Source organism: Corvus brachyrhynchos, unplaced genomic scaffold (assembly GCF_000691975.1).
Source record: "Corvus brachyrhynchos isolate BGI_N302 unplaced genomic scaffold, ASM69197v1 scaffold44, whole genome shotgun sequence".
NCBI lineage: Eukaryota > Metazoa > Chordata > Aves > Passeriformes > Corvidae > Corvus > Corvus brachyrhynchos.
The window spans coordinates 546,341-559,182 of record NW_008238359.1 but is presented as its reverse complement, the minus strand read 5'-3'; the positions used below and the strand labels follow the sequence as shown (position 1 = coordinate 559,182).

General features: G+C 42.1%; 1 protein-coding gene across 1 annotated transcript in view; it reads left to right on the top strand.

Annotated features, from left to right (window-relative positions):
* Positions 1–9,095, top strand: part of FKBP4 (FK506 binding protein 4) — a 12,863-nt gene extending 3,768 nt beyond the window's left edge. Inside the window, exons 3-9 of the mRNA XM_008634880.2 lie at positions 1,654–1,774; positions 2,339–2,495; positions 3,543–3,633; positions 3,980–4,063; positions 4,741–4,926; positions 5,470–5,709; positions 8,802–9,095. Of these exons, the coding sequence (XP_008633102.2) occupies positions 1,654–1,774; positions 2,339–2,495; positions 3,543–3,633; positions 3,980–4,063; positions 4,741–4,926; positions 5,470–5,709; positions 8,802–8,900 (978 nt within the window). The 3' untranslated portion in view covers positions 8,901–9,095. The remainder of the gene's footprint in view (positions 1–1,653; positions 1,775–2,338; positions 2,496–3,542; positions 3,634–3,979; positions 4,064–4,740; positions 4,927–5,469; positions 5,710–8,801) is intronic.
* Positions 9,096–12,842: the final 3,747 nt, after the last annotated feature.

The window sequence follows — 12,842 nt, the reverse complement described above, 5'->3', positions numbered from 1 at the left end:
CCCTAAAAATCTGAAAGTACTCATGGCTTACTTACATTGGATCAAACTACACTTGTTGGAGTGCTGTGTGCTCCTATGCAAGTGACACCAGGTGTAATCAGGGCTGAGCTGATGATTGAAATACAAGCTAAAAGCTCAAGGCCTTCTACCTTGGCAGCACAGGGGAGAGCATTCTTAAGGGCTTAGCACTACTACAGAGGATGCACGTGGACAGCAGAAAGCAGAGAAGCTTTCATTGTCCTGCAACAAGAGGTAAAACCTGGCATTGGGATAAATAAAAGCAGGAACTGAAAGATGGGATTTGTTCCATCAGGCTACTACTGGGTCCATGCGGTGTAGTCCCCCAGGCTATTCACTTCCCGCTGGGCTTTTCTGAAAGCTGCCAGTCTGGCCTCTCCATTTTCTGGGTATGTTTTTAGATAAAAGTAGTGTTTCATTCATGATGTCCCCTAATGCCTGCCTAGGCAGTAATGTTGAAGGGAAAAGGGGAGAAAGAAAAGCACCAAAGCTGCCTGTGATGGTTTTGTGCTTCACTGACAAAATAGCCTGGGGCTCACTGGCTGCAACAAGTAAGCAGTGCTGGGTGTGTCCTGATTTGGGGGTGTGGGTCGGAGTTTAGATCCAGAAAATTTTCCGCAGTTTTGTTAGGTTAAATTACTTCCTGGCTAGTATGACTCTCAAGCAGCTAAAGCCTTCCAAGTTTCCACTTTTTTAGTTTTACCTAGGTTTACTTTTTGTTACTTAACACAATATCGGTAGGGTTCTTCTGCAAGGGCTTATCGCCATACCAAAATTTTGTACAAATTGCCTTGCAAAAGACCCTCTAAAACTTGCATTAAGAGATTTTCTACCTGTGTCATCACATCAGCATTTCTCTATGACATGAAATAATGCATGTCCTGTGGTCTGCAAGTTCTTTTTTTTTTTAATCTGTTGGTGGTTTTGTTTTTTTCTTCCTCGTGATTGCTTTTGCTGAGCAATATAAATAGATAGATTATTCCATAGAATAGTATTGTTCAGGCTGGGGAAAAAAAAAGAGGGGAAGGACACACCTGTATGATCATCACTGTTCAGGAATGACTTGTTTCAGACTGACTGAAGAGAAAGACCAGAATATTATTTGTTGCCAGGTATCAATTAAAATAAAAAGTGGAAGTACTGGTAGATACTAAATTCCTTTTGCATTCCAGGTATCTTAAGTCCAGCGTCAGCGTCAGGAACCTCCACAGCATTAGCCCTGAATTTTGGTTTTTTTTTTTTTTCAAATGAAGTAGTCTAAACAGTGCTGATTATAATGGCTTGCTTTTTTGTGCTGTTTTCACTATTGTTTTACTCAAACATAGGATATGAATTTTTTTTTTCTTCACTTCATAGCAGCAACAACAAATATCTTTTGAAACGAGACTGTTTTTCTATGTCATCATGGTAATCGCACTTGAAACTGATGTACACTTACTTGGGAGAGCATGTGAAGATTCAGAGATTCAGACTGGATACCTATCTCCTACATTAACACTAGCTCTTAAAAATCCTAAACAATTCATTGCAGCAGCAAGTATAGATTAAAGTGTCAAAGATCTCTGGAGAGCAAATTCTGTGAGTTACTAAATTGGTGTAATGAGAATAAATGCAAGGCTTTTCTTCCATCCACAGATAGAACTTTTTGAGTTCAAGGGGGAGGACCTCACTGATGAAGAAGATGGTGGCATCATCCGAAGAATCCGTAAAAAAGGGGAGGGCTACTCCAAGCCCAATGAGGATGCACTTGTAGAGAGTAAGTGTGTTGTTACCCAAATAGGAAATGGGTTTGCCATGTGGGATGGCAGAACCTTTTCACAATCTGCAGCTGCATGTCCTGAAGGAGAGGAATACGTGGCTTCTCTTTTCTACACCAAGTAACTTAAAAACCTAGAGTAAGCTTTCCTTCTCAAATTTCTAGCAAGGTTTACATTTTCCAGCAGAACTGTGTTTTCTGGTGATACTGAATCTGTTGAAGTGCTTATCTGATCACAAAAGGTGATTGAGTCTCGTAAAGTGTTTCCATGTGCTGAGGAACAAGAGGCGAAGTCATTCTGGCACTTGTTGTCGGAGTGGAAAAAACAAACACTTAAATGAACAACAGAAAAAGAGAGGTTGTTAAATTTAATAGCAGAAGTTCTGTTTGCTGCCTGTAACCACCATGCCATAGGTAGCTGCTAAAAGAAAAAGACTGTCTACAGGGGGGCTTTGGCAGTTCGTATGTGCTGCCTGCCTGTATAGAACTCCCTGTGTGCTCCTGGATACCTGCCCACTGATGCCTTCTGATTTCTCTCTCCCTTGTTCTGGTTTTTGTTACCAGTCCAGTTTGAAGGCCGATACGGAGATCGTGTTTTTGACAAGCGGGAATTGCGGTTTGAGATTGGAGAAGGTGAAAACTTCGATATTCCTCATGGTCTGGAGAAAGCAATTCAAAAAATGGAGAAATCAGAGGAATCTGTGTTCTATCTCAAACCCAGGTATGCTGTTTCCGGTGTTCGATACTGGAAGGGTTTATTCTAATCATCTGGCAAAAAAGAAATGTTTTGTCATAATGCCTTTCAGCTTCTTTCAGTGCTGTGGTAAAAACTTGGATCAGTCCCAAAAAACTGACAGATGAGAAGTATCAAGCTAAGATTGCTTGGCCACTTCATAATGTAGCAGTAGCACTCCAGAAAAAAATTAGTTAAGTCTCTGTAACATTGACCTCTGAATATTTTTTTAAAATGTTGTTGCTCTCTGACTTAGATTTTTGTGATCCCTCTTTATGACTGCTTACTGTAAAATAGTGCATTTGTAGACTTGGATATAGGCAGAATTTTCTCTTTACAGTGAGAACACATCTGAAACAAGTGGACTTGCGCAGATTGTTTTCATCAAACTTTAATTTATTTCAGTTTTTATTGAGTTTTTTTTTAAACTGGAACTGAGCCTGGTGGCAGCAGAAAAGCAAAGCAATTTGGTCTAGATGGTTTTCCTGCTAATATGCAGCTTCTTACTGGAGTTGCACTGCAGTACCTTTCTGCAGGCATTTCCTGTTCATCAGCTGATTAACAGTGTGTTAAGTGTGCAGCTGCTCACTTTAATCTTGGTATTTATTGTCTTTGCTTTTCTAAGAATAGAACTAAAATACAGGTGCTCGGAAGGCAACAGTTTCAGACCATGAATATAAAACATGATAGGTATAACTTGGAAGTTGGTTGTTTTGGTTTGGCTTTTTTTTCTTGATGGAGGGATTACTTGCTTTTCTTTCAAGTAAACTAAAGGAATAATAAAATAGGAACTGCTAAGAGACTAATGAAGTCAACACTAGGTTTCTCTTACTTTCTTCTACCTTCTACTTGCTAATTTTAGAATTGTACCTAGAATATTTCAAGTCTTTGTCGTGTAATAATAATTTATGCACATCCCAAATTTGCATGAGGTTTTTGTCTCCGTCTTCCTATATAGCAAATATAGCTGAATGGATAGTTTTGAACTGTATTCTTTATAATGTTTGTTTCTCCCTCCCCATCCCCATTTTACAGCTATGGTTTTGGAAGTGCTGGGAATGAGAAGTTTAAGATCCCTCCAGATGCAGAGCTGCAGTATGAAGTGAAGCTCAAAAGCTTTGAAAAGGTGGGGACAAGAGATGAAATCCCAAAGAGATCCGGGGGTGGGGGAAGTAGTGGGAGTGCAGTTTAAATGATGACAATGGAATCCTTGAACAGTGACGTGAAACAGGGAGGCCACTGTTGCCAGAGGTATTGGTGACATGCTGGGAGCTCTTGGCTGAAATGGTCCTTATTCTTCCTGTATCCCTGTCTATTGCCATCTCTCGTGCTCTAGGCTGGTTTCCAGTAGCAGTGCAAAGCTCTGCTTTGCCAAGCGTACCTCTATCATACTGTTAGTGGGAAATAACATAGCCACTTGATTTCCCTAGAAGTTGTATTGAAATTGACTTGAACTGTTCCTATTTGGGTAGGCTAAGGAGTCTTGGGAAATGAACACAGATGAGAAGTTGGAACAGAGCTGCATTGTGAAGGAGAGAGGCACTCAGTACTTCAAGGTAAGTTATAGTCCCCAAGTAATAGCATTTCTTAGTCCATGTCATGAGTTGATAATGATGATTACAGCTTCTGTCATTTCTGAGCGGTGGTCATGGTATTCTGTGAGATTTTATGGGGAGAACTGGAGGGGAATGTGTCTTAAAAAGAAGAAGAAACTCAGGTGTATTATCTGAAGAACTAACTCTGCAGGGAGCTCTCTGTTAGAGCTGTCTGCTGTATCTACAGATAACACTGGGGGGTGTACAGTATTTCAGTTCCTGCTGTGGGACAGTGCTGTGAATGAACAACGTTCATTTGGGTAGAGATGTGTGGAGAAGCTGTTTAAAGCAATTTAATCAGCTAAAGGAAGGGTTTCCTATTACCTTTGTATTGCATTTTGAAAATGCCCCATCTTCCCTTATTTTTGCATCAGAAGTTGAGTATAATGTAGGAGTTCAGTGAAGCATCAATGCTGGCATATACCCCTAGTTCTAGTGGGGAACCAGTTAAGTATTCCTAAAGATTTGCTGATCCTGTGCAGGAATGGCTCTCAGAAATAGGATATTTTTGATGATAGAAATTACTTTTTGATCAAATGGGTTTTTTAGATCTGTTGCTCAAAGTAGGCGAAAGGGACAAGAAGGAGATAAAAGGTACTGTGATGAGCTGTGTGATAATTGAACTGCCTTGTTTGCAGGAGGGGAAGTACAAGCGGGCAGCATTACAGTACAAGAAGATTGTGTCATGGCTGGAGCATGAGTCTGGACTCTCCGAGGAGGAGGAATCAAAAGCCAAAAGCTTGAGGCTCGCTGCCCACCTTAATCTAGCTATGTGCCATCTCAAGCTAAAGGAATACTCCCAGGCTTTGGAGAACTGCAACAAGGTAGTAGGAGTTTGTTTATTCTTAAGCTGCACAAGCAGTCTGACAGTTTATCTCTTGCTTTAAAAATTTTAGGGACAACAGGCCGTGTGGTGTTTGGTCTTTGTTACCAGCTGGCATTTGGGTAGTACAGAATTTTTAGTATGCTAAAAATATCCAACAAATTATTTTCATAATTAGTGCCCTTTGAACATCTTTTACTAACTTGCTGCTACATTGAGAATATTCAAGTATTTAGAAATTAGAAACACTTGAGATGTGGTGAAGGTAGTCATGTTGGCAGAGGTCTTTCAAAGAGCAGGATTAGTGCCTGACTAAATCTCAGACTTGCTGGTTCTCTTGTCAAATAGCCTACTATATTCATTTCTCTTTGTACTTACGTCTACTGCATTCCACTCACTTTATTAGTAAGCCCTGACAAGACTCATAGGTCTACATCAGAAGGTGCAGTTCCTAGCAGTCTCTGGTGTTCTGACTGCATATCATTTTTATAAAAGAAAAGTAATTACTGACTGTGGTTTGGCTTTGGGGTTTTTTTGAATGCAGGCACTAGAATTGGATAGCAACAATGAAAAAGGCCTCTTCCGGCGTGGAGAAGCACACTTGGCTGTCAATGACTTTGAGCTGGCCCGAGCAGATTTCCAGAAAGTGATACAACTTTATCCAAGTAACAAAGCTGCCAAAGTGCAACTGGTGACTTGTCAGCAAAAAATACGGGAGCAGCATGAGAAGGAGAAAAAGATGTACGCCAACATGTTCCAAAGGCTTGCAGACAAAGACCTAAAGGTAAGAAACACTACTCCAGAGATTACAGGAGGTGGTGTCGTGTTAGACAAGGAACAGTGGTTTAGGTACTCAGCTTACTTAGTACCAATAATTATAGCTGGAGAACACTCAAGTAGACTGCTTTGGGGAGCAGGGATGGAACTCAAAATGCCAACAGTCAAAATTCTTAGGCCATCTTGTTTGAACAGGAAAACCAGCAGTACCAACCATTGCACAGAAAGCTTTTGCCTGTTTCAACTGAATTTGCAGCAGAGCAGTGTTAATCAGAAAGCAGAGTTGCAGTGATGAGATGCAAACATAATAACGTTCCAGAACTGAAAAAAGCACCTATTCTTCTAGAACCTGTTGTGAAGAACCAGCTGTTCTGGTGCCTGGGGGGCCCATCTAGTGAGAACTTGTGTCTGTCATACAGAGGGTGCTCAGCACCATCTTGCTTCTCATGGAGACATTAAGATGTGATTGATGGTCTCCGTTTCAGATGCCACAGATTGATTATGAAGTGTCATTATTCTGCTGTGTGTGGATGGTTTTGCTAATAAGCTTTCACTAGAATTTTAGTAAATACTAGTTCAGTTAATAATGGCAGTATGTGAATACAGGTTATAACAAGATTGTATTGGCTAGCAAGAAACATTCCAGGTTACTGGTGAGAATCACATATCCTAAGAAAACCTTCTCTTTTCCTTAAATCTGATGGTCTAGAAGGACAAGATAGACCTGTACCTTCTCAGATAAATATAGGATTTATATCAGCCTCAAATTTCCTCTGTAACGCTGGGGAGTACAGAACCTTGTATCTTGTGAGGTTATTTTCACCTTTCCAGAATATGCATGGAGAATATAAAAAATTGTCGGATATTGGTACATTAATCTCCTTTGGTTAACTATGTCATTGAGCCTTTCCAGAGGCACAGTGTCCTCAGAGTGTATCCTGACAGTTCAGCCATTTCAGACTGTCAGCTGACAATTTCCTACATGAAATACTTTACTCTGTCTCTTATTTTTTTGGCTAAAGCAGCCTGATGTCAACAGTCCTTGAGTACTGGACCTTGAAAGAAAGTATTCTCTCCTTCTAGACATGGTGATGTAAAGCCATGCAGTACCTTAATTTCGGTAGGCTTTAATAAAAAATCTCAGGAAGATAAAGATACAGCAACTAAACTAGAATTATTTCACTGTTAGGCATCTTCACTTTAGAAAAGGCAAGATTTAATTGCCAGCTGTCAGGCTCTGTTGTGAAGGTTCCTTTCGGCTAGCACAGCTGCTGGGGATCCAGCTTCCTCCACTAGGTGTGGGACACAGCAAGATTTGTGAAGAGAGGAAGAGTGGATTGCTGAAAAAAGCTATACCCACTAAAAGTAAAGCTTTCATGCTTTCTTCAGTTCCTAAGACAGATAAGTGGTAGAGTAATATTCTCAGCAAAAGACAGACTCGTAGTCTTTGCATGCAGACTGTTTGGGAATCATTTTAAAGTTGTAGAATTCTTTGGGTTGGACTCCAACCAAATGTAAATGAAAGGTTATTGTTTGGCATCTAGCACTGGATTCGAGGTGTGGCCTCACCATTGCCAAGTACAGGAGGACAACCACTGCCCTGGTCCTGCTGGACATGCTATTGCTGATACAGGCCTGAATGCCACTGGTCTGGTAAATGGTTCCCAACAAGTTAGATGATCTTGGGAATGTGCAATGTGTTGGATTTTTTTTCTCTGAGCCATTTGGCCTACTTTAAAAGGATATGGTTTTATATGAAATGGGATTGATGGAACTATTAACTGTAAAGGATGCTTACTCTCTGGGCCAGTCTTGAGGTAGTTTTTTTGCAAGAAAAACTTGTTTTCCTCTTACTGCATTTATAATGTTGCTTTACTCTAGCAGTATTTGTTAATGGTGGTGTAGTAGAAGTTCAAAGTTCTGGAGAAGAGAGTTTGCTTACTAAATGTCTTCTGATTGCTAAGAAGGTAGCTCAGACCAGTTCTGATGTTCCTGACACAGTCTGTTAAATTCAACAGGCACTCTTGCATCAGTAGTTCATTTCATTAATTTGAAAGTTCACATAAGTGAAGTGTGAATTTTTGAAGGTCAGGGTCACCTTATCCTAAGCCCAGGATTGCTAGCTAACAGATTTTCTGTGGCGAGAAGACTTAGCTTTTGTGTGCTTTACAGAATGCTTCTAAGGATGAAAAACTGACCTTTGATGCATTAATATTCTTTTAAGTGTAGTTTTGTGGTGCAACCAAGTTGGCGTAAGATTTTTAAGGATTCTGCCCCTCCTATTCCCCTTTCCCAGCATTGCATGCTTAAGACTTTGCTTGTTTTTTGTCTGGTTCTCATCTAAGATCATCATAGAACAGATGATTCAAGATGCTGGGCTGACAGGTGGAATAGTGATTTCATTGCACTAGGTTTTGAGATGAGCAAGCCAAGACATTTTTACCTTCCTTTACTGTGTTTGAAAATTATTCCAAGGCCAGGATGTGCTGGTTATGTCCTATTGTAAAAGCTGACCTTGGACCTCTGCCTTCCACACCTTTTTATGAGGAAGATGCCCAAAGGAGAGGGCTTTAGAGCAGCCACATTGCCTGATCATATTTTCTTCCAGCTAAGCTCTTGCACAGGATGTCCAAATCACTGTTGTTGAGTTGAAGTGTCTCTTCACAAAACTAGTTGTCCAACAAAGATATTTCTTCTTACGCTGAGTGCAAGCGTGCCTCGTACAAGTTGGGTTGGGGTCAGCCATGGGAATGGCTGGAAATGAATCACACTGATACTGAAGCAGGGCAAAAGCAGTTCTTGCAGAAGTTTTCTGAATAAATTTCAGTTAAAAGACTTCTGAGAAATGGTTGCGTGGCAAGTTTGTGCAGGCCTCATTAAGAACCACAACCATCTCATACCAGTATTATATTTTGGCCTCCTCACTGCTTCTGGTTACTTAGATGCGTGAAAATTTTTGGTTTCTCTTGGCTGAAGATCCTAATATCTTAATTCAGTCTTGCAGCGTAGAGAAGCTTTGCAAATGATAAGAATCAAACAATGTTTGTGCTAGCAGTTTTGTATAACAAATTAATGTATTTTCTTTGTCTCTCCATTTAGTCATCTGCTACTCTTCAGACAAGCCACACTGAAGATGCAGAAATGAAAGATGCGCAGAATGGAGTTGAAGATAAATCAGAAGTTGAAGCAGAAGCATAAAAACAAACCCTATTCCATTAGTTTTGTAAATGAAAGAATTTCCAGTGAATTAGACCTTTATTTTTCTACCTGGTTGGATTGTGGCTTCAAGGGAGCAGAGGCTGAAACCACCACGCCACAGTCAGTTACAGCTTTATGTGGCTGTTCAAGAAGCTGAGTGGCAGCATAAATCTGGTTTAATCCTAGTGACTTTTATTTATTCATTCAGTCTCTGTTACTGTTTGGGTTCTGTCTGGATTTACTCTGCTTGGTTTATTTGCATTTTCATAGAATCATAGAATGGCTTGAGTTGGAAGGGACCTCAAAGATCTAGTTCCAACCCCCCTGCCATGGACAGGGACACCCTTCACTAGACCAGGTTGCTCAGAGTTCCATCCGGCCTGGCCTTGGACACTTCCAGGGATGGGGCAGCCACAGCTTCTCTGGGCAGCCTGTTCCAGTGCCGGGACACCCTTCACTAGACCACGTTGCTCCGAGTTCCATCCAGCCTGGCCTTGGACACTTCTAGGGATGGAGCATCTACATCTTCTCTGGGCAGCCTGTTCCAGTGCCTCACCACCCTCACAGTAAAGAATTTCTTCCTAATACCTAATCTTAACCTGCCCTCTTTCAGTTTGAAGCCATTCCCCCTTGTGCTGTCACTACTTGCCCTTGTAAATAGTATCTCTCCATGTTTCTTGTAGGCTCCCTTCAGGTACTGGAAGGCCACTGGTCACTCTGAAGCCTTCTTTTTTCCAAGCTGAACGATCCCTGTTCTCTCAGCCTTTTCTCATAAGGAGAGGTGCTTCATCCCTCTAATCATCTTGGTGGGCCTCCTCTGGACTTGCTGCAACAGGTCAATGTCCTTCTTGTGCTGGGGACCCCAGAGCTGGGTGCAGTGTTCCAGGTGGGGTCTCACAATAGCAGAGTAGAGAATCAAAATCCCATCCCTCCCCGCTGCCCACGCTGCTTTTGATGCAGCCCAGGTTACAATTGGCCTTCTGGGCTGTGAGTGCACATTACCAGCTCATGTCCAGCCTCTCCTCCAACAGCACCCCCAAATCCTTCTTGGCAGGGCTGCTCTGGATCTGTTCCTCTCCCAGCCTTTATTGATAACCAGGGGTTGTCCCAACCCAGGTGCAGCACCTTGTACTTGGCCTTATTAAAGCCTCATGAGTTTCACATGGGCCCACTTCTCAAGTTTGTCCAGGTCCCTCTGGCTGGCATCCTGTCCTTCAGGTGTGTCAGCTGCACCACTCAGCTTAGTGTCATCTGCTTTGCTGAGGGTGCACCCATCCATGTCATTAATGAAGATGATAGTAACCCTGGTCCCAGTATGGACCCCTGAGGGACACCACTTGTCACTGGTGTCCATCAGGACTCTGAGCTGTTGACCATTACCCTGTAGATGTGACCATCCAACCAATTTCTTATCCATCAAACAGTCCACCCACTGAATCCATCTCTCTCCAATTTAGAGAGGAGGATGTGAGGAGCTGTGTCTAAGACAGAAATTTTCAGAAATGCAGTAAATGACACCTGTAGCCCTTCCCTTGTCCGCTGGTGGAGTCACTCCATCACTGAAGGCCGCTAGGCTGGTCAGACAGGATTTGCCCTTGGTGAAGCCATGCTGGCTGTCCCCAGTCACCTCCCTGTCCTCCATGTGCCTTAGCATAGCATCCAGGATATTCCCTGGCACAGAGCTGAGGCTGACAGGTTGGTAGTTCCCATTCTGTCATTGGTGTTTGTTTCTTTCTGGTTCCAGCTTACTTTAATCCCAGGTTCTGCTTTCTAAATTTATTTCCTTGATTTCCTTCAAGTAATCAGCTTTTTCCAGGAGTCCTCACATGAGACTTGAGAACAAATTGGTGCTCCCAGTTCTTCTGCCCTGGGATTGCTCTCTTTCCCCCCTGTTCAGTAGGGAGTCCCTTCCATTAAGTATTGTAACCTTTCTTGTATGCCTCCTCTTTGCAAATTGCTGAAGGTGAAGACTGGGAAGTCACAGCTTAAGTAATAAAGCTCCAATTAAACTCAAGAAAACAGAACTTTTCGTGGGTTTTTATTGGAATTTGCATGGAATTGAGATAATTTACTGTCCTTTGGTCATTCAGTGTTTTCTTGTCCACATAGCCACAGTGTCCTGATTATTTTTCTGTGTTGTTTGTTTGTTACCACAGAAAATTCCCACAATATTTGATATAGTATTTACCCATATATTTGCAAAAGGGAAAAAACATGTTGCTGGAAACTGCAAAAAGCAAGTCTGTAACCTATACATAGGGCTTATTATATGTTCATATTGCAACCTTCCTCTTCACCCACCACATTGTAAAACTGGACTGGGGAAAAAAACCCAATATACCTGAAAGTGACTGGCTTTGAAGAGAAAGTAAGTGGTAATGGCTTACATATTGCAAATACTTCTAATGAACTACAGACTCCTGAGTGATTCTAATATCTGCTTACCCAGATCTCACAAGAAAGCTATTACTCAGTATTCTGCTTCTTTCTGCAGTTTGTGTGTCTTGTTTGGGGGTGGGTGTGCTTTTGAATTTTGTGGGGGCTTTTGGTTGGGGTGGGCTTTTTTGTTTGTCTGAAGGCATGGAACATAGTATTCAGACTCAACTGTTGTTTATCCTATCATGTGGTGTTAAATTCAGCATTGCCAGTGTCCTGTTCTGAGACAGGGGCAGAAGGGGCATCGTTTTGCCTGCTCTCCAGAAGGAAAGTAGAAAATCTGTTCCTCTCAGATCAAAATAAATGGACTTTTTTATGGTGAAAAAGATGTCTTTGCATGGCATGCCATGGGCTGGAATTGTGTGTATATTGCAGAGAGTATCCCTGTTTTAACATGTAATACAACGTGAATTCCTGATCTCCTTTGCTGAAACAGAAGTACTGTGTAAGCACTTACTCGTGGGGTTCTTCTAGGCTGGGGGAGTGCCAGTACCTGTCCTGCAGCAGTGCCACCCCAGCTTGGGCCCTGGAGCTGTCACCAAAGTGGTGTGAGGGCTGTTTGGAGTGCTGCCCTGCCCCTGGGCCCCAGATACCAAATTCACCACCTGCTGCTAGGTTGCAGCTTGGTTAGAAGGCTGCGAGCTGCAGCACTCTGCACAGGGTAGCAGTGCTCGGAACCTCACCACGGGGTGAGGGGGGTGGGGGATAGGAGAGAGGCAGGATGAAGGACTTAGGGAGGTCACTTCTTTTAAGGAAACGCTGATTTCATTTGCTTAATAAAGCCTTAGGGGGTGCCAGGTAATGAAGGTGATATTCATGAGCTCTGACTAATAACAGCCCCATGGATGTGAAAAGCTTGTACCAAAGCACCACCTCTCTCAGTGTTGTTGGGAAACAACACTGTGTGAATGTCAATTGGAGTTACAAGCAGGGATCTATAGACCTAGAAAAACATTTAAGGAGGGGGGCAGGAATGTTCAAGCCAGAGTACTTTTTCTTCGGCGAGTAAATACCTTGATTTGTTGCTAATTATTACTGCAAATACAAGCCTCTGTGGCTGAAATTGTTTTTGCTGCTAAAGCATAGGGCCAAGCCCTAATGCTAAATTCCTAATTGTTGAACAACAGTTTTCAAAAATCTCCCACGGGCATGATAGTTGTACATGTTTCTGAAAGCAAAAAGTGAGATGATTTCTGTGGCACATCTAAAAAAATCTAGTCAATGGTGCATCTGTTGTTAAGTGTGAGCGGTCTTGAAAGTACCACCGTGCCCTCGTTGTTACTACATAAGCTATGAAATGTTTGAGAATGTAAATCTCTTAAGGACCCTAAACATGCCCTATTCAGGCAGCTGAAAGGATGCTCCATGCTGTCTTTATAAATGGGTCTGGTTGCCGGCAGAAGGTGGCAAACTGGTGTTTATAAGTGCGGTCATGCATGTAAACCTCAGCTATGAACTTCGTTATGTATGTCCTTATAGAGAAAAAGCCAATGCTTAAAATAAACA